Source organism: Trichosurus vulpecula, chromosome 4 (assembly GCF_011100635.1).
Source record: "Trichosurus vulpecula isolate mTriVul1 chromosome 4, mTriVul1.pri, whole genome shotgun sequence".
Classification (NCBI taxonomy): Eukaryota; Metazoa; Chordata; class Mammalia; order Diprotodontia; family Phalangeridae; genus Trichosurus; species Trichosurus vulpecula.
In genome coordinates this window covers 102,215,412-102,241,720 of record NC_050576.1, presented here as the reverse complement: position 1 = coordinate 102,241,720, position 26,309 = coordinate 102,215,412, and the positions used below count along the sequence as shown (strand labels likewise).

Genomic DNA, 26,309 nt, shown 5'->3' with positions numbered 1-26,309 from the left:
CTGGGAAAGGAGCGGAGCCTGGAGAGTGCTTCTACTTAAGTGAATAGCATGTAAATTAGCACCTGTTATTTGAGTCAATGGGGCAGGGCACTTTTGGTAACTGGTCTGCAGCACTGAAGGGATTGCTCTTCTGAAACCTTTCTGTCCAGATAAGGAAATCACAGCCTCTCCTGTGATCTGTGTTCTGCTTCTGCATGTGAAGAAGTCCTAACCTTTCCTGGAACGAAGGGATGAGTATGGGAAATGATAGAACTCGACTCCAAGGTGGGAGTGGAGCATGTATGTGTGGGGGGCATACATGGAGGGGGTGTGGTAGTGAGATCTCCCAAGGTCTTCACTGTGGTAAAGCCCCAGGAATCATGGTCGGGGCTGGGAAGGCCTCTCACGTTGTTCCAAGCTGACTTCCCAGAGTTAGGGACAGCTGAGGCCCACATGGCAGAGGGGGGAGCCACCTGCAGAGAGGGAGGGGGGTGAGGAGCTCTTCCAGAAGGCAGCCCAGTCAAAGAGAGGGAGCAGAAGAGAAAGAAAGAGGAGAAAGGCCCATCTATCTCAAAGAGTTGCCCTCTGTCCTCCTGTAAAGTGTTTTGCCCAGAGAGCCTTTGGCAGAAAATGATCTCATTCGGCTTTTGTGCCAGCCTCCTCAGAGAGCCTTCTTTACCGAGGGGGAAACCAAGGAATGGGAAGGGAAAGGAGCTGGACAAAGTCTACGGCTCTTAATCCTGAGGCCTTCTGACTTAACCTTTGCTATTACTCTTTTTTCATTCTCAGCTAGGATCTCACAGAACATAAATATAGCCCCACCAGCCCAGAGCTATCCAAGGTCCATTTATCCCCCTGTTTTGTCTCTTACAGAGACACCAAGGTACTATCTGTGGAAGGATGCAGTTGTGAGCAATAATATAAACCCAGAACTTATAAGGGGGTTTTACAGTTTGCAAAACATTTTACATATGTTATTTTATTTGAACTTTGAGGTAAGTTCTATTATTACCCTTAATTTACAGATGAGGAAACTGAGGCCCAGAGAGGTTAAGTGACTTGCCCAGGGTCATAAAACTAATAAGTGTCTGAGGCAGGATTTGAACTCAGTCCTGTCTTGGATCCTAGTTTTCATGTTCCTCTGTACCACCTAGTTCCCTAGGTAGCAATGTGTTAAAGTGGTATGTCATACTGAACTTGGGGTTTGTTCAAATTCCACCTCTGACACTTACTAGCCATAGGACCATGGCATTGGTAGAGGAGAGTCCCATTTCTGATATAGCTGCTCTCTTACCTCAGCTTTAAAAGCCGAGAGGGTTAGGGTTAAGTAGATCAGGGACTGACAGAAGAAAGAGCAAATCTTAATGTATGCCCATCAACCAAGACAGGAAGTCTGGAGGCCTAGATTCTGTCCTCATCAGAATGGACTCCCTGCTCAGATCTTGGTCAAAATCCTATGATTTAGAGTTACAAAGAGATCAGAGTTTATTTGGTCCAATTCCCTCATTTAATAGATAAGAAAATGGAGGCTTAGAGAGGGAAAAGAATCTCCCAAGGTCACATAGGTTCTGAATTGTAGAATCAGGATTTGAACCCAGGTCTTCTGATTCCTAAATAAGTGCTTTTTATGTGAAATTACACTTCCTATTATTTCTACAGCTTTTGATTTCCAAACCCCATACTTTCTGGTGAAATTTGGAGATGGGACCCTCAATAACTAGAGTCCCAAGGCAGATGTCTTTCTGCCTCTTCTTCCTTGGCTGTCTCCTCATTTCTCCTCCTTTCTTGTTAGTTAGGAGATGATTTGATTTTTTTCATTTTTAGTTTTTCAAGTGGCAGAATTTTTACCACCGTACAGGATCATGGGTACCCAGGAAAAGGGAACCTTCCTCTCGGTGCCCATGATTGAGAGCTGGGTCCTCAGCTCTTCTCTCTCCCCCACCCCCACCCTCTGCCAGATGAGGAACAGGCAGCATTTTGGCAAGCCCAGGACAAAGAGCAATTAAAACCCTAACAGCAAGGTAATATACCCTGTGCTGGGCTTTAGAGGCCTGGCATTTTGAAACAGAGAGAGGACTGACTGCACAGAGAAATAATTAAACCAGAATGGGAGGGCAGTGGGAGGGAAGGGGACTGAGGGAAGAGGAACCACAGTGATTTAACCCTTTCCAGGATGTAGTTGGAGGTTCCATGGGGGTGCGGATGGGGGTTAGTGCATTCCCTAATAATTCTCAGATTCTGGCCATGGCCATGGTTTCCAAAGTTCTCACAATCTTCATTTGCGACTCTGATAGAATCACTGATTAGGATAATAGTGATAATAGTAATATCAAGCCCTTTGGTGTATATATGAATGGAGAGCTCTCACCTCCTCCCTCTCAAAAACACATTTTCCAGGGCAGTTTCACACCTGCCGTTTTCTCTTTACAACAACCCCAGGGGGTGTCCCTGATCACTGGCAGGTTCCTTGATTGCTGATTCCTAACCTTTAGTTGACTCATTGGTATTTCATAGAATCCTTGGGTCATGGCTCCCAAGATCTCCTCTTCCATCTGATGGGGCTAAGGGTGTTATCCTCTTTCCCATCCTGGAAGAGACCTCTGACCTTCCACTTCCTACCGTACCCCCCAACTGCTATCAGAACTGATATGCTCTGATACTGGGGGGAGACAAGCCCTATTCCTGTCCATTTCCTTATCCCAAGTGGGAGTTAGATGCTCATTCATTTCTGGACTAAATGAAGGGCAAGGGGAGGAGGAGGGCATTGACTCCAGGACCAGCATGCCAAAAAGCCTGTGAGTCCCTATAACTAGTCAGCACAGACTCAATCCCAGCTGCTGTTTCTCCAGCTTAGCAAAGGAACCATCCAGAGGGGTGGGCTGACCCTAGCTGTATTGCTATTCCATAAATATTTATACAACCTCAGAGAATCTCCTGCTTTTTCTCACTCTCCTCACAGCTGGGAGACATAGCATGTAGGACAGCCTCACTATACCAGGCCTCCCCTATACCTAGCCAGCAGGACTCTGTATTTCCATCCATTGAAAGGATTTGACTTGATCAGTAAGGATCTTATTCTATCCTCCCCCACTAAGAACCCAAATGGAGCCTTAATGTGGGATGTGGGGGCAGGATCATTCCCGGGCAGTGGGAAGAGGAGGTGGGAGAGGGGCTATAGTTCTCTGTGGGATGAGGATCAGTCAGAATCTGACAGTTCATCTGAGCCACAGACAGGATGTGCCGAGGTCCACAGCTGGCTGCAGCAGTCAGAATGTGTATGCGTGTTCATGTGTATGTACGTGTACGGGAGAGCAACTCCTCCAGCTTGGGAGATTTCTGAAGTCAAGGATTAGTTATTTCAGAACAGCCCAACCTCCCACTAGTTCTGGCTTCTCCACCCACCAACCACCCAAAGGGTCTCTGAGCTCTGGGAGAGAACAAAAGCCAGGGACAACAAGGCTGACCGTGATGAGAAGGGGAAGCACAAAGAAAACATAGCATTACCGACTGACCACCAAACACTCAGAGATTCCCCATCCTAAAGAATAACCTGCTGAAAGCTAGAAAAGGGGCCAATTTCTCAGCCAAAGGATTCTAGACCAAGGAGGTTTCTGGTTCTAGAGCTCTAGGTAAAGTTCAGACTGGAAAACACCAGGAAAGGATCCTCTTACGTGTATGTAGAATAGCCCAGCACAAGGTTAAACTGTTCCACTGGTGCTTTTTGGGACATGTTGAGGACCCTGAAGTTTTCAGGATGGGAGTGCGGAGGCTAGAGAGACAATGGAGGTGGTCAGTTTTTAAATTTGATCTCCTTCTCCCCGTTTACGATGCCAGAAGGATAAAACCACACTCCAGAAAACTGTTACCCGGTAGATTTGCCCTGGCTGACCCTGAGTGTGGTTTTGTGTATGTGGGGGCATGCATTTGTGCAGGATAATTTCATTCCTAAATTATTCCATGTCATCATATCTTTGGGTGCTTGTGACAGAGGCCAGGAACATCTTAACAGAGAAAATCCAAGATAGGGGGAAGGTGACCAGTGAGAAAAGGGTGCCAGGGAAAGGGAATGTCAGTAGATGAAAGTGAGAATTAGGTAGGGGAGAAAACCCCTTTCTCCTAGGCTCAGTATTACAGAATTTCAGCATTTCTCAATATAAGAGGGAGAGCAGGCAAAGAGAAAGAACCTTTTCAGTATCAGCCAAAGGGAGAAAGGATGGAAGGATGGGTTTGTGTGGCTTCCCCAGCTCTGGGTCCAGTCCCATGAACTAGAGCTGACTACTTTTCTCTGTATGTGTCTTTCAAGTGTCCAACTGCTGCTCAGACACATAGTTTCTCTGTGTATCTGGGTGCCCCATACCGTATCTCTCTGTATATTTCTTTGCCCTGCTGTGTGTCTATCTTATGCCCACACAGCCTCTTTGTATCTGCTCCTTCCTTCTCACACACACTTTCTGTGTGAATCCCTCACACATAGTGTCTGTTTATCTCTCATCCATAGCCTTTTGTGTGTGCATCACAAATGCGCACTCTGTGTTTATCTGTCACACATCCCCCAGTGTCTGCCTCTCCACATTCTCTCTATGTATCTGTCTCACATATGCAGTTGGCACTCACTTGTCTCTTAGGCACCTATTTTCTCTGGGTCTGACACCCCCTTTTCTCTCACCTTCTTCCCTTGGTATTTGCCTGTTTTTCCAACCACAAGCTCTCTGTGTCTGCTCATTTCTACCCCATCCTCATCCCCAGTTACGCACAGATACAATTGTTTCATGTGGCTTCCCTCTGTGGTGACCCACATTCCCTGCAGCCCCTCAATTAGTGAGTCCCCCGACCTGTCTTCTGGACTCTTTATTGCTTACACTGAATAGCTTTTTGCTGCCCATTCAGGGACACTCGATAGCCCAGGGGGCAAAGGCTGGCCCCACATGGACATCTCAGGAACAGCTCTGCCTTTGAGAGAAGATTCAAACAAGGTCTGTATTCACCAAGGTTAAGCTGTGCTCTCTGTCCTCAGCTCAGAGCTTCTGGCTGTAGTCGCTTTTCTTAGACTCCACAGAACATGACCCCAATCTAGAGGCTGAAGTTTAGACTGGAAGATTCACTTAGGAGCATTTCAGAATGTCCTGGATGATCACTTGAGTCAGTCATCCCTGGTTTAGTGGGTGCTGGGAAAGGAAGGATCCAGAGGATAGAGAAGACATGGTCTTTGCCCTCAGAAAGCTCCAAGTTCAGTGGAGAAAGACAAGATATGGAGAAAGAAGACTCAAGAACACTTACACAGAAACATACAAAGCACAAATTTATATAATGTGGGCTGTATGTGAAAGTGATAATAATAGTTCATTTCTACTAGTACTTAAAAATTTGCAAAACGCTTTCCTTACAACCTTGAGGTAGGATTATTGACCCATTTTACTAATAAGTACAATGAAGGTTAGAAATGTTAAGTGACTAGCCTAATCTTATCGCATTGACACTGAATAAGGTACCAGTAAGAATTAGGTTTGGTTAGTCTAGGGAAATATTTCTGGAAGAAGTGAGTTTCAAGCTGGATTTTGAGAAAGAAGAGAGGTATGATTTGACAGAACCAGGGAAGGGGTCCCACATAGGAAGATCGAGTTATTGGGTTAACGATAGCTCCCATTAATATATATGCTTTTTTTTTCAAGCCAGTCCCTTGGAGCTGTTATAACAAATACTGCTAAATCCATTTTACAGACCAGGAAATTGAAGTTCATAAAAGTATATGATTTGCTCATAATCACACAGCTAGTAAGTAATGGGGCCAAGATTTGAACCTTGGTCCTCTGAATCCAAATAGAATGTTCTTTCTATTATAGCACATTTCCTCTAGGAAAATGCCATCTACTATGTGTCCTAGAGGACCCTGCCAAGCTCTTCAATTCTAGGATTCCAACAACTTGACACTTTCCAGTCTTTTTCTCTGCTCCATTAGCTTATCACAGTAGAGGGAAAGCAGAAAGACAGAGAAAAGACAAGAAGGAGCAAAGAAGCCAGGGGACAAGTACATAGCTGGCACATGAAAGGTTGTCTTCATTGCCCACCCCCATACCCTGAGCTTCAATCAAAGAGTACAACCAAGTAACAATTAAAACTTGAGTAGCTAGCTTGTGAGTTACTAGGACACACTGGCAAGGAGGGCCCCTCCTTAGCCTGCATCAGTTGTCATGGTGACCGGATGGCAGATGCCCCCCTCTCTGTAGTACCTGGTTGCCTCTCCCCTTCCTTGTTGGACTTTCACAGATACTGTTCTCTGATTTTAATCCTGCATAGGCTATGTGGATACCTCACTGTCATACCTGGTGGAAGGGGCACTCTGAGGCTTCCCCCCAAGGCAGGTCAGGCTGTCCTCTCTCCCCCTTAGACACAAACACAAACAGCAACCACAGTCCTCACCATTGATTAGTGCATGGTGATAACTAGGCCAAGGTCGCCAGTTTGACCTATTATACAGCCCCGTTGGTTTTACTACCACACAGCTGTAGGCTACACTCTTAATAACCGTCTCACAAACTGTGTCATTTGTCACAAAAAAGGCAAGTGAGAGATGGTTAAGGGCAGATGTCCATTACCACTATCAGAGACGCAACTCATGCATGCATTCTACCGAGGCAGTATTAGGCAGTAGCATAACCATACCTGAAGGACAGCATGGTTTTCCCCTATAAAGTACGTAATCATTCAGTTTAATGTCACATTAAACCGCTTCCCAAACTCGATGTTTCTGCCATATTGAACCACTCACCCTTCCCCAAACTCATTCAGTGCATTCTTGTTTCCAAGCCTTTACCGTCCAGCCACCCTCCAGCTGCAGAAATCTCCATCCTCTTCTAGGTCTTGGCTCAAATGCACCCCATCCACAAAGGCTTCCCAGATTATTCCCAATTTGAAGTAATCCTCCTCTAATCTTTTGTGACATTTTGCACTTTGTTTACCTACTTCTGATCTATCGTGCATGATAATCATTTATGTCTCTTACCAGATTGTAAAGTCCTTGAAGGCAAGAATATAGCTTTACTCATCTTTTTATTTCTCAATGGCCTCAGCACAGTGACTAGGACAAGAAAGATGCTTAAAGTGTTTGATGACTGATCTAATTATGGGGAATTGTAGAGAGGCAGTAAAAGTCTCCCTTTTGGAGGTGGCTCTAGTTAGGAAGTTCTTCCTTTCATTCAGCTTAAATTTGCCTATAGGCAACTCCCACCTATTGCTTTTACAGCTTCTCTCCGAGGCCACGCCTAACAAGTCTAATATCTCTTCAAATGAAAACCCTTCAGATATTTGAAGAGTGCTCTCATCTCCCTCAAGGGGCAGCTAGGTGGTATAGTGGATAGAGTTCCAGGCCTGGAGCCAGGAACACTCATCTTTGTGAGTTCAAATCTGGCTTCAGACACTTACTAGCTGTGTCACCCTGGGCAAGTTATTTAACCCTGTTTGCCTCAGTTTTCTCTGTAAAATGAATTGGAGAAGGAAATGGCAAATCAATCACTCCAGTATCTTTGCCAGGAAAACCTCAAATGGGGTTATGAAGAGTTGGACGTCACTTCCCTCTAAGTCTCCTTTCCACCTTACCCCCAAATAAACATTCTCAGCTTTCAGAGGCATGATTTCCAATCTCTTCACCATTGTAGTCACCCTCCTTTAGACTTAATCTTGTTAACATCATTCCTAAAATATGGTTCCCAGAATAGGATGCTGATCCAGATGTGGGTTGACCAACGAACCTCTCTCACTCTGGATGCTATGCTTTTATTAACTCTACCCAGTACAGCATTCATTTTTGGGTTGTCATATTAATCAACCAATCCAAATGCATGTATTTATTATGCTACAAACACTGTATAAATGCTGGAGAGAAAAATAAAGGTTAAAAATAGCCCCTTCCTTTAAGGGAAGAAAACATGTAAATAACTAGGTAGGATAAGATATTTCTGTTTCTTATTGTAGTTGATTATGTGTATGTATAATATTGGTATTATGAATATACATGCATGTGTAGGTATATAACATTATGGAGAGAGACAGAGAAAGGGACAAAAATAGATAAGGAGAAATAGAGCGAAAGAGAAAGAGAGATAAAGAGAACAAAAGAGACAGAAAGAAAAAAAGCAAAAGAAAGACAGAGAAAGAAAGAGAGGGAGGGAGGGAGAAAGAAAGAGAGCAAGAGAGAAGAAAAGTGAGAGACAGAGATAGTGAGTGAGAGAGAGAGAGAGACAGACAGACAGACAGACACACACACAGACAGACAGAGACCAACAGACAGAGAGAGAGAGAGAGAGAGAGAGAGAGAGAGAGAGAGAGAGAGAGAGAGAAGATGATGGGTGGTAATCTCAGAGGGGAAGTCACTAGTAACTGGGGGAACTGGGAAAGGCCTCTTGAAGAAAATGGGATTTGAAATGAGACTTGAAGGAATCCAGGGAACATGAGAGGTAAGGAGAGAGAGCATTCCAAGCATGGGGAGAGCTGGTACAAAGGCCTGGACTGGGAAGTGGAATGTCATGGTTAGGAAGAGCAAGAGGGCCAGTGTCCCTGGATTACATAGCATGTGGAGGTCAGTAAAGTGTAAGAAGACTGGGAAAGTGGGAAGGGGCCATGTCATGAAGAGCTTTAAATACCAAACAAAATATTTGATCTTGGAGGTAATAGGGAGCAACTGAACTTTTTTTTTAGTAGGGAAATGACGTGTTTAGACATTTGCTTTAGGAAAATCGCTTTGGTGACTGAGAAGAAGCTGAATTACAGTGGGGAGAGACTTGGGCAGGGAGACTAACTAGTGGGCTATTGTAAAAGCCCAGGTAAGAGGCAATGAGGGACTGAACTAGGGCATTCTCTTAAATCTTCGGATTTTTTTTCCACATAAGTTGATTTCTAGCCACATTCTAGCTTGACCTTTGCTTGTGGAGTTGATTAAAAAAAAACACCAAATGTAAATCTTGATACTGGTTCCTATTAAAATTTTATAAGAAGCAATGCTGTATAGTGGAAAGAGATTTGGCTTTGGAATGTTGGATTTATAGGTTCAAGGGAAAGGGATTTGGATTTGGAGGTTCTAGGTTCAAGTTCCAGCTCTGTGTGACATTGGATAAGTCACTTAACCTGTCTAGACCTCAGTTTCTTCACCTGTGAAAGGAGGGTTTTGAACTCTCTGACCTCTAAATCTGTAATCCTACAATGTTGTTAGCTTTAGCCTCTTTTGCCACTTTGGGGAGATCTTGTGGGTGGCCATTCACTGCAATCTTTATTCCTATCAGCTGCGTGCCATCCGCAGTTCGATAAGCATGGCATTTATGCTTGTCATCAATCATCGACAACAGAACAGAGATGATAAGAGAGCTCTGTGGAGCTCCACTGGAGGCATCCCTCCCCCAGGCACAATCCAGGAATTAGACTCTTTGGGTTTGACCAGGCAACCAACGTTGGACCCACCGAACCAGTGATCACCCAGTCTGTATCTCTCCATCTTGTCCAAAAGGATAATGGGATAGGATCACAGTATCACAAATTGAGAGTTCAATGCCATCTAGTCCAACCCTTTCATCTTATAGAGGATGAAATTTAGGCTCAGAGGGTTAACCCTAATCCTAGGTAGGTGTCACAGGGAGCCCTGGACCTAGAGTCAGGAAGAACTGAATTCAAATCCTACCTCAGGCACTTTTTAGCTGTGTGACCCTAGACAAGTTAGTATTAGTGGTAGAGGAAAGAAGGAAATAAAGGAGCAAGCATTTATTAAGCATCTTTTGTTGTTCAGTCATGTCTGACTCTGTGACCTCATTTGGGGTTTTCCTGACAGAGATACTGACACGGTTTGCCAGTTCCTCTTCTGGCTTATTTTATAGATGAGGAAACCAAGGCAAACAGGGTGAAGTGACTTACCCAGGGTTGCACAGCTAGTAAGTGTCTGAGGCCGGATTTGAACTCAGGGAGATGAGTCTCCCAGACTCCAGGTCCAGCACTCTATGCACTGTGACATCTAGCTTGCCTTTTTATTAAGCACCTACAATGTACCAAGTATCGTGTAAAGCACTTTATAAATATTATCTCACTTGATAACGCAGTAACCTTAGGAGGCAGGTGCTATCATAGTATCCATTTTACAGTTGAGGAAACTGAGGCAGACAGGTTAAGTGACTTGCCCAGGGTCGCACAGCTAGTAAATGTCTGAGGCTGGATTTGAACTCGGGTCTTCTTGCCTCTAGGCTCAGCACTCTATCCTTGTACCACCTAGACCTAGCATGACTAGAACTCATATCCCCTGACTCTTAATCCTGTGCTTTTTTCACCAAGAAATTCTTTAACTTGCACACAATACTTGAAGAAGCTGGCTGATCCTCCTCAATGGCTGTTAGCATCCATAGGTGCACAAAGAGTCGTCTGCTACTAGATACATCGGCCGTGTCATGTATCTCTCGCCGTGGACGCTGTGGAGCCTAGAAGGCATAGCAGCTAGAAAGCAAGACTTGGAGTCAGGAAGCCTAGGGTTCAAATCCTGCCTCGGATATTGACTAGAGGTGTGACTCTAGGTAAGTCATTTCAACTTTCTCGGCTTTAGTTTCCTCTTCAGTAAAATGGGGATTAAAGGACATCTAGGTGATGTAGTGCGTGGAATCAAGAAGACCTGAGTTCAACTCTGACCTCAGATATGTACTAGCTGTGTGACCCTGGGCAAGTCACTTAACCTGTCTGCCTCAGTTTCCTCATCTGTAAAATAAGCTGGAGAAGGAAATGGCAAATGACTCCAGTATCTCTGTTGGGAAAACCCCAAGTGGGGTCATGAAGAGTCAGCCACGACTAAACAACAACAACAACGAGAAAACGGGGATAGTAATAAAATCCTACCTCACAAGGTGGCTGTGAGACCAAATGAGATAAAATTATAAAAAGGCTATTCTTATTTTTGTTATTTTCCTCTGTCCCCACTTAGATTGTAATCAGTGGAAGGAACCAATTCTTCTCTCCAAGCTTGAATGGGGGCAGGGTGGATCCTCATTGCCCTCTCTCAGGCACTTTGAGTCTGTGGGCACATGCCAATCTTGGCACGCCTACCATGAGCCAACTGCCTGCTGGGCCAGAGCCTAGGGCTTTATTAGGATGGACAGACCAAAGGAGAAGAGATGAGGAATAGAGCGGCTCTCTTCTCCACATTGCTCAGACTCCCTTTTTTTTGGATTCATACTGAAGGTAATTCTCTCCTCCTCTTCCTCAGACTCCAGGGTCCTCCCTAGGAGGGACCATTAAATTCACCTAGGCAGGTTCCCATGCTCTGAGGTACTTGGGTCAGGTGTGTATTTTGCTAGGGACCTGGGTACCCCATGGGTAGCTGTTCACCAAGTAAGGGGGTAAATAGCCCTGGCCCAGTTGCTCTTCAGAGTGACTTCCAGAGGCTGAGACTTTGTCAGTAAGGTTGGAAATGTCTCTTTAAACCCTGGGCTTAAGGATCTCTGGAGCAAAGAGCAGGTTTGGGAGAAGCCTCGGAGGGCAGAGGCTTATGGGCTTACTTTGCTTACATTTCCTGTCATGACACTTTAAAGTCAAGGAGGAAACTAATCCCATCTGTGTCCTGAGGTCCAAAATCAGTTCCAGAGTTGGGGGAAGGGGAGAAGGGAGGGAATAAAGGTGAAGGAAGGAGGAAAGAGGGGAAGAAGAGGAGAATTAGCTTGTCAGGTTTGGAGTAGGGGTTTTGGGAGAACAGGAGCAGGAAAAGAAGACTATTCAAACACACACACACACACACACACATACACACACACACACACTCCAGGGAAACAACTGAAATAAAATAAGTCCTGGCAGATAATAGCTAGAAAAAAAAATCTTTTCACCTTGAGCCCTTTCAAAATTCTGCTTGCTTATTTCATTTAAAAGTGTTAAGGGTTTCTGCCCACATGCTCTAGGAAACTATTTTTTCTGCCCCTTCATAGGCTCATCCACAGTCAAAGTTCGAAAGGACCTAAGAGAGAGTCATTATGACTTAATTTTACAGATGAGGAAACTGAGGCCCAAAGATGAGAATCGATTTGCTCAAGGTAGCACAGCAAATTAGGACACAAGTATGATTTGAACACAAGTATCCTGGATCCCAGGTCAGGGCAATTCAACTCTCATCATGCTGCCTTCTTGGGGTTCCAGCCTTGTCACCACAACGGAAGGCTCTCAAAACATTTCAGAACAGTCTATGGCATGCCTGATTGGCTATGTTCCATAGGGGACATGGGGCTATAACGGATACCTTTTAGGATCAAAGGACTGCAAATTGGAAGGGACCTTAGTGATTATCATGCCCGGTCCCCTATTTTTACTATTTTATAGATCAACAGTATCCAATACTTCATGGCTTTCCCCACCCCCTCCCATGATTCTGGATACCAAAGGCTGGGATGGGGAGAGGGGGAAATGGGGAATGGAAAAGCAGGTGACTGGGAGAATTTCCTTATCCATGTTGATTAGATAAAATCCCAGTGTCTGCTATTTTTAGAAAATATCTATCTCTTCCATAAGTGGTAGAAATTCCTTGGGTTGTCACCTTGGACTGTCAACAGTTTACTCTCACTTATCTGTGTGAATGGGGGTAGACATGATATGCTAGAGCAGACCACATCTGAAATATTGTGGTCAAGTCAAAGCACCACATTTTCAAAAGCACTTGGCAAACTAGGGCCGGGGTGGCCCTCTAGGTCCTTAAGTGTGGCCCTCACTTGAGGACCTAGAGGGCCACCACCTCTGAACTACAGTATATCAAGAAAGAGATGACGAGGATGAAGAGGGGCCCAGAGTTCATTTTCTATGCAGAACCATTGAAGGAGCCGAGGATGCTCACCACGGAGAAGAGAAGGCTAAGTAGGTTAGGGTGAGGGAGAAATGGGCTAGCCAGCTGAAGTATAAAACTTCACAAATGACTATGATGTTACCTCCACACAGAGCTTTTCAATTTAGAAAGCATTTTCACAGATCAAATCGTTTCTGTGAAGTAGGCAGAGTATGTATTATTGTTCTCACTGAGCAGACGAGAACACTCAGGCTCTAGGTTAACTGACTTCAATTCATTTAAGAAACATTAATTAAGCCTTACTTTGTTCAAGGCACTGTGGTGTGTGTACTGGGTAAAAACCACATCGAGAAGCAGCTTGGAATAGGGTTGGATTTGGAGTCTGGGAAGCACCAGGTTTAAATCCTGCCATGGACACTTACTGGCTGTGTGATCTTGGGCAAATAACTTAACTTCTCTGTGCCTCTTTTCCTCATTCATAAAATGAAGTGGTTGGACTTGATGGCCCACCTCTAAGGTTCTTTCTCAATCTGAATCTCTGATGGAAACAAGTTAATTTGGGGAAGGAGAGAGCAAAGCTGTCACAAGTGGAAGGACAAGGAAGGCTGGGATACAGGGTTAGCAGCAAAGCTGAGTCTTGCCAGAAGCTAGGGAGACTCAGTGGACCGGGCTTCCCTGGTAGAGAAGGAGTTTCCTGTCTCCTGAGGTCTTCCAGTGGAACTTTGATGATCATTTGTTGGGGATATCGTAGCAGGGCTTCGTGCTCCTGTACTGAATGAGGCCACTTTTAAATCTGAAATTCTAAGGATGAGTAAGGAAATAATGGGAAGGAACTGTAAGAAGAACCTCAGGAAGGCTCACATCTGGAATAAGCTGAGCCTTGTCAAAAATCCTAAGGGTAAAAAAAGGAGCTGTTTAAATTAAAAGAAAGGGGAACCAAAAAGAGAGAACGTGAAAGCTATTCTGCTGTTATTTTGCCTATAAGAAGGTACCCAGGTGGTGTGTGAGTCAACAAGCATTTATTAAGCACCTACTACGTGTCAGGGTAGAGCCCTGGACTTAGATTCAAGAATCTGGTACTAAAATCTTATCTTAGACAGTAGTTGTGTGACCCTGGGAAGTCATGCAACCTCTCTCAGCCTCAATTTCCTTTTCTGTAAAATGAGAGGGTTGGACCCAATGGCCTCTAAGGTCCCTTCCAGCTCTAAATCTATGACCCTATGATCTATGATCTTTATACTGAGAGGGATAGAACAATCATGGAGAAGAAATCAAGAGAGGTCATGGTGCAGCAAGAGAATGGAGCGCTACTTTGAATGTCCTATCATGCTTAATGTAGCACTGGTAATCCTTGAGGAACTGTCGGTGAACCAGAAACAGGACTGAAGACTAGCAAATGTACCACTTTTTCAAAAAATAGGAAAAAAGTATATTTTGGAAACTGGGTTCCCAGAACTCCCAGGCCTCTGAGTGTAAAGTCAATATCAGTAAAATTCTAGGATGGATTACTAAACAGATGGCTTGTGAGTACTTAAAAAGGAGGTGGCGAGCACTGAGAGCTATTATGGGTACGCTAGGAATAATATATGCCATTGCTGTTGTTCAGTCATGTCTGACTCTTCATTACCTGATTTGGGGTTTTCTTGGCAGAGATAATGGAGTGGTTTGCCACTTCCTTCTCCAGCTCACTTTATAGATGAGGAAACTGAGGCAAACAGGATGAAATGACTTGCCCAGGGTTACACAGCTAGTGAGTGTCTGAGGCTGGATTTGAACTCAGGAAAAGGAGTCTTCTTGACTCCAGGCCCACCTCTGTAGCTACTGTACCACCTAGCTGCCTAATACATGCCATACTAATTTCCTTTTCTTTTTTTTTTAAATAATATTAGTACTGTCAAAGGCATATACTTGTTCTTTGGAGCTGCATTACATTAAGAAGGAAGGGGAGAAGGGCATGGTCAACATACCCTCCTGGAATAAGCAGCTGCTGCCTTATGGAAAGCACTAAGCTAGCTAAAGAATCATTTTGACATGTAATTCATTCTTCAGAACTTGATCTCCTTCGAGTGGAGGGATTACAGATTTAGAGCAAGAAAGGACCTAAAAGCCCAACCCTCAGATGAGAAAACTGAGGCTCAGAGAGGAGAATTCATTTGTTTAAGTTCATATAGGCAGAAAGCTGCTCAGTCCGGACCTGAAGCCAGGTCTCCAGACTCCAAATCTGGCTCATTTTCCCACTGTCCCAAGCTGATTTGTTTCCTTCACAAATGAATGGTCTCTTCCTGAATTTATGTTCTACCATTTGGATTACACTTTTTTTTTGGCAGGGCAATCAGGGGTTAAGTGACTTACCCAGGGTCACACAGCTAGTAAGTATCAAGTGTCTGAGTCCAGATTTGAACTCAGGTCCTCTTGACTCCAGGGCTGGTATGCTATCTACTGTGCCACCTAGCTGCCCCCATGGATTACGCTTTATTGGTATGCTTTAAAAGCTGCTTGCCTTCCTCAATGGAGCCTCCCTTCCTCCACTCTGGCCTCCATCTTTGGTTGTCACTCAACACCTTGTTTGGCTCTGATGTCCCCTGACCTGAAAAAGGCTACTCAAACCTACCTAGACCATTCTGCTTTTGCCCCTTGTGCAGAATAATTTTCGGTTTCCCAGATCTCCCTGTAGTTAAATTGCTCTGGCCTCCCCTAACCTGGCGCTTCCACATTGGTACTGATTTCAACTCTTCCTGTTATTAATGGCCAGATTAGGACCTAGCCTTGCCTCAGCCTTAACCACCCCCTCTGGACCTGGCTCAGCTCATACAGATGCCTAGCTGCTACCTTGACATGGGACAAAATGACCAGGCTGATGGATAGATCTTGGAACTGCCTCAGGCAGAGTGTGGCTAGATTCCACTGCAGCAAGGTATTAGATAATATTGTTCTTGTGAATAAGATGGAGAAATAGAGGCTGATTTTGAGAGAGGAATTAGGTAGATTTGTAACCTACTACTATGCTTTTCCTACTATTCTACACTGCCTCCCTCACACCTCATCCTGCCTTCCCCTGCCCTTGTGCATTTTCACACATAACCCCCATATCTAAAACAGATTTCCCTCTCCACATCTCAGATGATCAGAATCCTTCTCCTTCAATGCCCGGTCCGGGTGTGACAGGAAGTCTTCCCTGTTCAATCCCAAATAAGAGTGGCCAGACCCAGAGAATGCTGTTAATATATTGATGTCATGTTGGAGAGAGGTCTACACTATTATGCCCCAGGGTTCCAATCTTCTTTTTCTTCAAATATGTGTGTTTGTGTGTGTATACACATACATATAATTGACTTATATGAAGCCATAGACAGCTACCTTAGAAACTCTGAAGAAAGCAAAGAGCTTGGATGAACATCAAATATGTTAAAAAAAAAGAGAGAGAGAGAAAATGAATGAGAGAATCAAGTTTGCAACAAAGATCTCAGGAAACTAGAATTAACAAGATGAAATTTAACTTTAAATAAAAGCAACTTCAAGTTGGGGGATAAGACAACAGGATTTCAAATAAAAAAAGAGAGAAAGAGAGAGAGACAGAGAGACAGAGAGAGAGAGAAGAGGAGAGAGAGACAGAGACAGAGAGAGACATTGAGAAAGAGAGAGAATGGCGGACAGAGATTTTAGTTTGATTTCAAGTTGAATACAAGCTAACAGTCCTGACAGATGATAAAAAGGTCATGTAATATTAGTGAATGCACCCTACACTGACCCACAACAGAGTAGCGGCAATTGGTTTTGTCTTTCTTATGACTGTTTTCCCTCCCTGATATTAAAAGGAATTTGCCTTTCCTGAGGTCAGATTAACAGCCTGGCAAGGAACTTGGGAGCACAAAGGACAAATGAGTGAATGAAAGAGCATTTATTGAGCATTTACTATGTGCTAAGTACTGCACAGAGGGCACCATCCTAAGAGTGTTTGCTACGCTAGGATCATATGGTGACCCTGACAGTATTTCCACTCAGTTCAAGGGACAGTTATTAAATGCCTTTTATGTGCAGGTTAATAGGCTTTGGTTGCTAGTGTTAACAAACACCATAGAGGCCCTGCCCTCAAAGATCTTACAGTCTCCTGGGTGGGGGACCTCAGACAAGTATTTAAAAACAACAAAAGTGTTAAAAAAAATGAGAGGTCAAACAGAATGACAAGAGAAATTTAAGGAGAGAAGCATTGCTTCTAGTGGTGAGGGTGGGATTATCAGGGAAGGCTTCAGGGCACACCTGGGCTGGGCATTAGAGGAGAAGGATTTTGATGGGTTGAGATGTGGAGAGGAAAATCTATTCTAGATATGGAAGATTGTGTGTGAAAATGCACAGGGACAGGGCAAGGCCAGACGAATGCAAGGGAGACCCTGTGGCCTACTAGGAAGAACATTCTCATCCCTGATACCTACCAGTCTGGCTCTGGACAAGGCAAATTAAGGCCCTCTTTGGGCTTTTGTAAAATGAGAAGTTTTGGCCTCTGAGAGCCTTCCAGGACTAGATCTATGATCCAAAGTTTTAAGTTGTTTAGTTTGTTTGGAGGATGGTGTGTCTGTTGGGAACAGTAAGGCTGGAAAGGTAGGTTAGAGCGAGGCTGTAGAGGGCTCTGACTTTGTATTTTATTCCGCAGGCAATGGGAAACATCCTACTCCTCTCCCCCAGTCAGAGGAGAGGTTTTTGAGGTGGGGTGTCTCAGAATCAACTTGATTTTTCACAGCTTATCTGGTACATATCCACTCACATCATTCTAACTAGGGAAGTTGAGAACCCAAAGTTTGGTTTCATTTCTCCTTGAGAAAAGGTTCTTTTCAGTACCCAGACAAGGAAGCTAGGTAGCTGGCCTGGTCCTACAGAGGCAGCCAAGCCATTGACGTGGGTCAGAATATTATTAATGGTAGGGCTTGTCTGAAATGATGACAACTTAAAAGATGGGTTTTTAAGCAAACATGGCATATTCCTGCAAGACTCATTGGAGATGCAGATGTGTCCTACTTTTCCAAAAGCAAAACAAGAAGGAAAGATGGAAACCTAAAACTTTAAACAACTCATAAATTGAGGAGCAATTATTCATATTTCTTTAAAAAAATCCTTATGGTTACAAAGGGATCATGAGTGTGAACTCTGGGTTTCCTGCGCATAGATTACTTGGTTTGAGATGCCAGGAATGGAAAAAGTGAAAACTAAAAGACCAATCAGAACAAATACAAAACAGCTTCCAATTGTATAAATAATTGGGAAAACTGGAAGTAATTTACAAAATTTTGATTTCTGCTTCTTTCTTGACACCCCCCCCCCATCTCCAGCCAGGAACATGTCTACTTTATAAAGGGAAATACAATAATTTATAGACAAAGGCAGAGGGACTTTTGCCATACTCCCAGCAGGAACACAGCACACTTATACAGCTATGGCTTCATCTAATTTCTATTAGTTTGGCCTTTGTGCTTAGGTTCCTCAATTATTAGGCCTGATTTTTGCACAGAAGTGTTCACCTACATATGTACATGGACTGTCCTTTCCATCAGACTGGAAGCTTCCTGAAGACAGAAATTGTCGCTCCCACTGAATAGGGAGCCAGCTCCCTGAGGGAACAGGCTTTCTCCCCCATTAGATTAGGAGCTTTCAGAAGGCATGAATTATGCCTTCCTTGTCACAGAGAATATTCTGAGAGCAGAAACTGTATTCCTTGTCAGGAAAGCTGTCTATTCTTCTCTGCCCATCTCCCCTTAGTCCAATACAGGGCAGAATATACAGTAGGAGCTCAGTGCATGGTGTGTGCAGGGGTGCCTCTTCTGCAGTCCAGCTCCTGGCCAGGCTGATCTGAGGATCTGAGGTCAGGCCGGTCTCAGAGTCAACAGGCAGTAAACAACCCCTATACATGAGTCAGTTGTTTTGCTTCAAAGTTGCCTAATTGGCCGGACCTTCCCGGGTCCAGATCCCTCCAAATTTGTCCCAAAAGGCTGAGGAAGAGAACAGGCTGCTTGGGTGGGACTAAGTCCAGGGAGTGAAACTGTTAGTTTGGGTGCTCCTGAATGCTTCAGGAAGAAGAGTTACTTTTTCTGCTAGGAGTCACTAAGTTTCTGGTTAAAGCCTTTAATCACATCAGGGAAGGAGGCCTCATGACTGGCTTTATTCTCTTTCTTATTGGGATTAATAACCAATAGCTTATAGAGGTTTGTGAAACACTTTACATATAGTCTCACTTGAGCCTCAAAACAACCCTGTAAGGTGGTGCTATTATTAACCACATTTTACTGAGGAGGAAGCTAACAGAGAGGTTAAGTGATTTTCTCAGAGTCACCTAGCTAAAAAAGAGGTGCCTGCAGCAGGATTTGAACTCAGGTCTTTCTGACTCCAATTTCTGTGTTCTAACCACTATGTCACTTTTAATCTCAGCAAATCTCAGAGAAGGGGGACAAGGTGGCAGTTTGGAGACCTGCCGGATAAAGATTTAAGATCTTCCATTAGAGCCCAATCTGTGTTTTAGGATCTCCTGGCCTGGAGAATGGGAGCAGTTAGCCAGAACGCTGTGTCCCCCTCCTTCATTTCTGTCCCTCCCCTTTTCTACTCCCCAAACTGCCATCTGGGTCTGAGTCATTTTTCCATGGTTCAGCCCTGACAGATTTGGGATAGGGAAATGTACAAATGATCAGGGATCACTATGTGCCAAAGGGCAGAAGGTGGGGCTCATGGTGTTGGAAGAGAAGGGACCAGTAGTTTAAAGGAGTAGAGGCTGAAAATGAAAGAACTGAGGGGGAAGGAAATAAGAGGGAAGACTATTTAGACAGTAAAGTCTAAGGCTGAGAGCTCCAATTAATACTAGGGCTATGCCCTGCAAAGGAACATGGGAGGAGTACTGAATAGCACTTTATCATCCCCTTTGTTAAGCCCTTGTCACCAGACTGACCCTACTTTTACAGCCAGGCGGATCAGTGGATAGATCACTGGGCCTGGAGTCAGGATGACCTGAGTTCAAATCTGAACTCTAACAGTTATTTGCTGTGTGACCTTGGGCAAGTCACTTAGCCTCTGTCTCAGTATCTTTAATTGCAAAACGGTGACAATGATAGTGTCCAAACTTACAGAGTTGTCGTAAAGATCAAATGGAGTAACATTTGTAAAGCATTTAATGTGGTGCCAGGCACACAGTAGGTGCTTAATAAATGCTTGTCCCCTTTTCTTCTCCCTCCCCTCCACCCTGCCCCAGGGTCAAATGGGGGTCCCAGGGACCTTTGGATTCTCCTAGTGCTAAAGACCTGTAGGGAACCATGTGGCTTGGGGAGTTCTATTACGGCAGGATGGCTGGCATCACAGGATCAGGGTGGTAAGGAGGAGCAGCAAGGTGGGGGGACTGGTGGCCTGCACAAGCTGAAGCTTCTCTCCTCATAATAAACTCTTACTCCTTTGCAAAATGGGAAGAAGGAAGAAAGTGATTTACAAACCACAAGTAAAGCTCTACACCAATGTGAGTTTAATGTGATATACCTTCTAGCATCCAGAGGCCAACTGAAGTTTCAGAGAACACTATGGCTAGGAAGGACACATGGTGTGTGGGTTGCTAGAAAAGGGCTGCCCAGTTTCTCAAGTGACCGTAAATATCCTTGTAATTCATAGGTGGCTGTCAGGAAGCACCTAGTCTAACGTATCCATTTGTCAGATGAGAAAACCATAGGCCCAGCGTGGTGATGACTATTTTACTCAGCTAGTTAAGGCACTGGGCTTATTCTAGTCTTAGCTCTGACAGTCTCAGTTCTGTGTGAAACGGTCTTTGATTGGTGACACCTAAAGACATTGATTTGGGTCCCAGACTAATGTCTTTGGGAGTCACCAATCAGAGACTGCATTGTTTTTTGGTTAAACTGTAAGCAGGAACAGGGCCCTGAACATCACAGATGCTCAACAAATATGTGTTTGGTGAACAAAAATGGGAATGAGTAAATATTGTGCAAGCAAATAGTAATCTCTTACCTCATTTATAAAGAGTGTGAAATTAAAAAAAAATCTTATTCTGCTATTACCAGGAGAGAAATTAAAGTTGACAGAAGCCACTAGTCCTAACCGCCCATTGTGACAGAGCACAGAATAGAATTGGTGACTCTTTCCTGAGTTTCTTGGGCAAATCCTCAGAAAACAGTCCCATTGAGAAGGGCGTGTGCTTTCCTTCAGCTGGAGAGTCAATCAGTGTCTCCTTTGATCTAATTCTGCTTCCTTCTTTTTCATCATTTCAACATGTTTAAAATTATGTTCATCACTAAGGCATCAGGACGTGGGAACAGAAAATTACTTCTATGTCAATAAATAATAGGATATGATGATGGGCTTATTACAAGGAATATTTACTTTGATTCTTCAAGGAATGTGATTGCCCTGATATAGGAGACTTCCTCCACCAGCATCTGATCACGATTGTTCCATAACTTAGGTCTATTAGTTATTTGAGAATTTCTGTGGCCAAAAAATTCATTGCCCTGGTGATGAGTTTTTTAGAGTTGTGATAGGTTGGTTCTCGAACAACAGAGATATAGCATATCACCGGGATGCTGGGTGTCTTATGCAAGCTTGGAGATGACCCTGGGCTCTTGCCAGGAGAGTGCAAAGCCTAATAGATCCTACCTCATTGGAAATACTTCAAGTGTAGGCCTGATCATTAGGAGGAATGTCTGGTAAAAAAATCCTAGAATTTTTGACTTGTAGAGGACATCTAGAATTCATTAAGTCTTCTCTCCTGCCTCAAAGCAAGACTCAAGAGAAATTGTCCCATTCAGAAAGGAAGCTCTCTTAGCTTTAAAGATACTCTGGAAGAAAAAGACGCTGTATTTTCTATTAGGGATCCATTCTCACTGCTGCACAAGGGTGTGTAGAATAGAGGGGGGAAGATAGCTGAATGATAGAGAAGAATTTTGAGAGTTCCTCGGACAGTAAGGGGATCAAATCAGTCAATATTTAAAGAAATTAATTCAGAGTATTCACTGGAAGGTCAAATACTAAAGCTGAAGCTTAAATATTTTGGCCACATAATGAGAATAGGGGACTTATCGGAAAAGACTTGGATGTTGAGAAAGGTTAAAGGTACAAGGAAAAGGGGATGGCAGAGGATAAGATGGATAGTGTCATGGAAACAAGGAACATGAGCTTGGACAGATTTGGGGAGATGATGGAGGATAGAAGGGCCTGGAGTGCTTTGGTCCATGGGGTCACAAAGAGTCGGACACAAGTGAAGGACTGACCCACGAGTCAAGTTCATTTCATTTTATCCAGATTCCTCTCTTGCTGCCATTTATAGACCTCTAGATCACTTTCTCCTCAATCCACTCAACACCTGGCTTCAGTCTTCTCCACTCCAATCCCTGTTCTCTTTTGGCTCCCTGGATCCTAGTTCTTCAATACATTTAACTCCCATGACTTCTGTTGTGAATCCATCTCAACCATGCTTGGATCTTATACATTCCAACCCTAACTGAATTTGCCCTAAGTGTAAGAAATGACTAGGAGACGACAGGGGGCAGTAAGGAGAAAAGATTTAGGAGTCTGGAAGAAAGGAGAGATGAGGAGCCTTTTAAAGTCTGGGAAGAGAACAATACCAAGATAGGAAGTCTAGGCAGCAACCTATCAGAGAATGAGCTACAACAGGGATAGAGAATGGAGTAACAGCAATACTGCATTGACAAAAGGAACTCTCTATGCCAATTCAGGTTGGTACCTTCTTGGCAACTTAAAAAGGGATTCACCATCACTGGCTGACTAGCTCCACAAAGTCCAGTTCCTGCCTTCTTCAACCCATGAAACCATACCAACCATACACAGGGAGAAGACACTACATATGCAAATGACATCTTCCTTCTCCCCTTCCCTTTTTATTGATGTCTCTAATTCTGCCTTTCTTTCTAGCAAATACATAGCCCAGAACTTGGTGGAGAGATGCCACAGGGCTCTAAATAACCACAGCAGAGTGAAGGATCAAATCTCCAACCTTGCTGAAATGTAAAGAATCTAAAAGATCTCTTAAGCATCCCATTCTCTATGAAGCCAACAAAGACGGCCCCCTCTTTTCCCTTCTAAGTCATGCTCTTGAAAGGGCCATAGCCTTACCCTGTGGTGATGTCGTCATCCTCTGTCATGGTCTTGCCCATGAGGTCACTGTCACTCATATAGCCAGATTTGAGGTCAACCTCATCAGAATCCAAAGATTCCACCAGCTCAAGGCGGGAGATGTGGCTGAGTTTGCTGGGACTTCGCATAGGCATAGTGTGAGAATAGTGGGCTCGCTCTCCATGCATGTACCAGGCTGGAGGGCCCTCGGAGCGGCAGCTCCCACCCACTGAAGGTGCATCACCCGCCTGCAGGCGGGGGCTGGATTGTCCGTAGCGCCAAGAGAGTGGGGATGAGCGGTTGGAGAGGCTGGACACACTGCGGGGGTTGGCATCGTCGCTGTCATAGCAGGTCATCTCCAGGGAGCTATGGAGTAAGAATAAGGCGAGCTCTTAGGAACCAAAGAACTTCAGAGCTGGAAGAGATTTTTTTTAATAGATCACAGGATTAATAATAATAATAATGATGAGGATAGCTAGCATTTACACAGCCCTTACTATGTCACTGGCTCCGTGCCAAGTGCGTTACAATGATTATCTCATTGGATTCTCACAATGACCCTGAGAGGTGAGTGTGAGAATTAACCTCAGATGAGGAAAGCGAAGAAGATCAGGGCCATACAGCTAGTAAGTGTCTGAGACTAGATCCGAACTCAAGTCTTCCTGACCCCAGGCCCGGTGTTCTGTCCATTGCACCTATCTAGATTATTGATCTAGAGATGGAAGAGACCTTAGGAGTCAATCAGTTCTTTATTTTACAGATGAAGAGAAGTTAAGTGACACATCTAGGGTCACATACATATGTGCCTACAAGTAGTATGTGGCAAAGCTGAGACTTGAACCCGGGTCTTCTGATTCCAAAGCACTCTTTCCCTTATGGCACATTCCAATTCTTCCATTTTGCAGAGTGGGAAACTGAGGTCTGGGGAGGATAAGGGACTTGTCCAAGGTCATACAGTTAATTGTGTATTAGCAGAGCCAAGCCTAGAACCTAGACACAGAGACTCCCAGGCCTGGACTCTTTTTACTGCATCTTAGTGCCTCCAGCATTGTTTTCATGACCAATAGCTGCTCCCCTCCTCTGCCACCTTACCATCCTCTTCTCCTGCCTGGGATGACCTCTGATCTCCTGTCCATACATCTCAAAGTGACCCATCGCCATGTTTCGAGTGCCATTCTCCAGGTGTGCAACCCACACCAATCTCTCCCCCTCTGGGGCCACTGGCAGGACAGTCAGCACTGTTTGGGTGCTTGGTTCTATTCTATTTAGTCCTTTGTCATATACCACTTATAGGACCCATCGCCATGTTTCGAGTGCCATTCTCCAGGTGTGCAACCCACACCAATCTCTCCCCCTCTGGGGCCACTGGCAGGACAGTCAGCACCGTTTGGGTGCTTGGTTCTATTCTATTTAGTCCTTTGTCATATACCACTTATAGGGCTCTTCAGTTATCATATATGTGACAATCTCTTCTCCTTAAGGATTAGAAACTCTGAGTGTATAACTCTGTCTTACAATCCTGTTGTCTCCATCAACCAGGCGACTGACAAGTATTTATTTTTTTGGTGGGGGAGGAAGTCGAGGCAATTGGGGATAAGTGACTTGCCCAAGGTCACACAGCTTATAAGTGTCAAGTGTCTGAGGCTGCATTTGAACTCAGGTCCTTCTGACTCCAGGGCTGGTGCTCTATTCACTGCACCACCTAGCTACCCTGACGAGTGTTTATTAAACATCTGTTATGTGCCAGGAACAAGGCATAGTGCTGGGGATACCGTGTCATAAATGAAATAGGCCTGCTCTCAGAGAGCTTATATTCTATTGAAAAAGTCAGACAACAAGTACTCACATAAGGAGATACATAGTAAAAATGAGGGAATTTTGGGGAGGAGGCACTAGCTGCTGGGGACATCAGGAAAGGCCTAATGATAGAAGGCAGTGTTTGAGCTGAGCTTTGAAAGGGACTCTAAGGGCAGCTGAATGGCACAGTGGATAGAGCACTGGGCCTGGAGTCAGGAAGACTCATCTTACTGGGTTCAAATCCAGCCTCAGAGACTTACTAGCTGTGTGACCCTGGGCAAGTCACTTTACCCTGTTTGCCTCAGTTTCCTCCTCTGTAAAATGAGCTGGAGAAGGAAATGGTGAACCACTCCAGTGTCTTTGCTAAGAAAACCCCATAGGGGGCCATGAAGAGTCAGAAACAACTGAAAAATGACTCAATAACTACCAAAAGGATTCTAAGAGGCAGCCATGAAGAAGGGGAGCACATTCTGGACATGGGGGAACAGCCTATGTAAAAGCACAGAGATGGAATGTCAGAGCACCTGGATTCCAATCCTACCTTTGACTATTTGTGGGTCTTTGGGTATGTCGCTAAACCTCCGTAGATCTGAAATGAGATGCCCTTCAAGATCCCTTTCAACTGTAGCCCTATGATCCTATGATTCTATATTGTTCATGAGGACCAGCAAGACTTCCCCGCTCTCCTTTGGGCTTAGCACAATGCTGGGTTCACAGAGGGTACTCAGTAAAGACCTGTTGAACTGAATTACAGAGACGTGACCCAGGTGGTATGTCTGGCAGCCCACACTGTTTTCCACCCAACTGATGAAACCTTGGTGTTAAGATGATAAGATAACCCTGGAAGGTTCCGAAGGTCCAGAAAAATTGGGGCTGAGTCTCTCACACATCAGTTAGCATCATAATAGAACTCTGTGATCAGACAGGGTATCAGATACTGGAGAGGTTCTTGAGTTACTCTCTTCTTGTCCTGACCCGTGTCCCAACAAGCTGATGCTGAACAAGCCTCTTCCCAAATTACTTTTCTCTCTTTATTCTCCGGACATAATAAAGTCTGGGGAAATTGCTGAAAGTGAGGGCCCTAAGGTCCCAGGGGGAACCATCCTTTGACTCAGGAAGAGACTTTATTGCAGAAATCACTGGATTTTATGAGGACATACCCCCACCCCCAATTCCACTCCGGCCTCAAGTTCCTGTCTCAGAGTAGGGGGTGGAGAATAGGCTTAGCACAAGAGGGAATGGAAAGTTTCACTTCCCCGTGGCCACTCTCCCTCAGGTCCAGACAATTCTCTCCTCTTTCCCTTCCCCAACAAGACCCCTACCTCCACCCCCCCTCCCCCCAATCCAGTCTCAGATGGAAACATCACTGCTGGTAGATATAGAAGAAGTGGAACTGGACCTTAATGGGTGCAAAGGTTTCTGAAAAGGAATTGAATCTACATCAAACCTGTAAGTCATGATGCTACTGCTCCCCATGACCTCATCATTGTGATCTGGTGGACAGGGACCTTTGCTGGGAGTCAGAAAGACCAGGGTTCCCATTCCAGCTCCACCAGCAACAACATGTAAGACCTCGGGCAAGCTGGGTCAATTCACTCCCCTCCCCAAGTTGTCTCTTTAGTAACCTGGGGATACTTAAATC

General features: G+C 44.5%; 1 protein-coding gene across 1 annotated transcript in view; it reads right to left on the bottom strand.

Annotated features, from left to right (window-relative positions):
* NAV1 (neuron navigator 1) overlaps positions 1-26,309 on the bottom strand; it is a 226,190-nt gene that overhangs the window by 80,562 nt on the left and 119,319 nt on the right. The window contains exon 5 of the mRNA XM_036753792.1: positions 22,871-23,236. Coding sequence (XP_036609687.1) covers positions 22,871-23,236 — 366 coding nt within the window. The remainder of the gene's footprint in view (positions 1-22,870; positions 23,237-26,309) is intronic.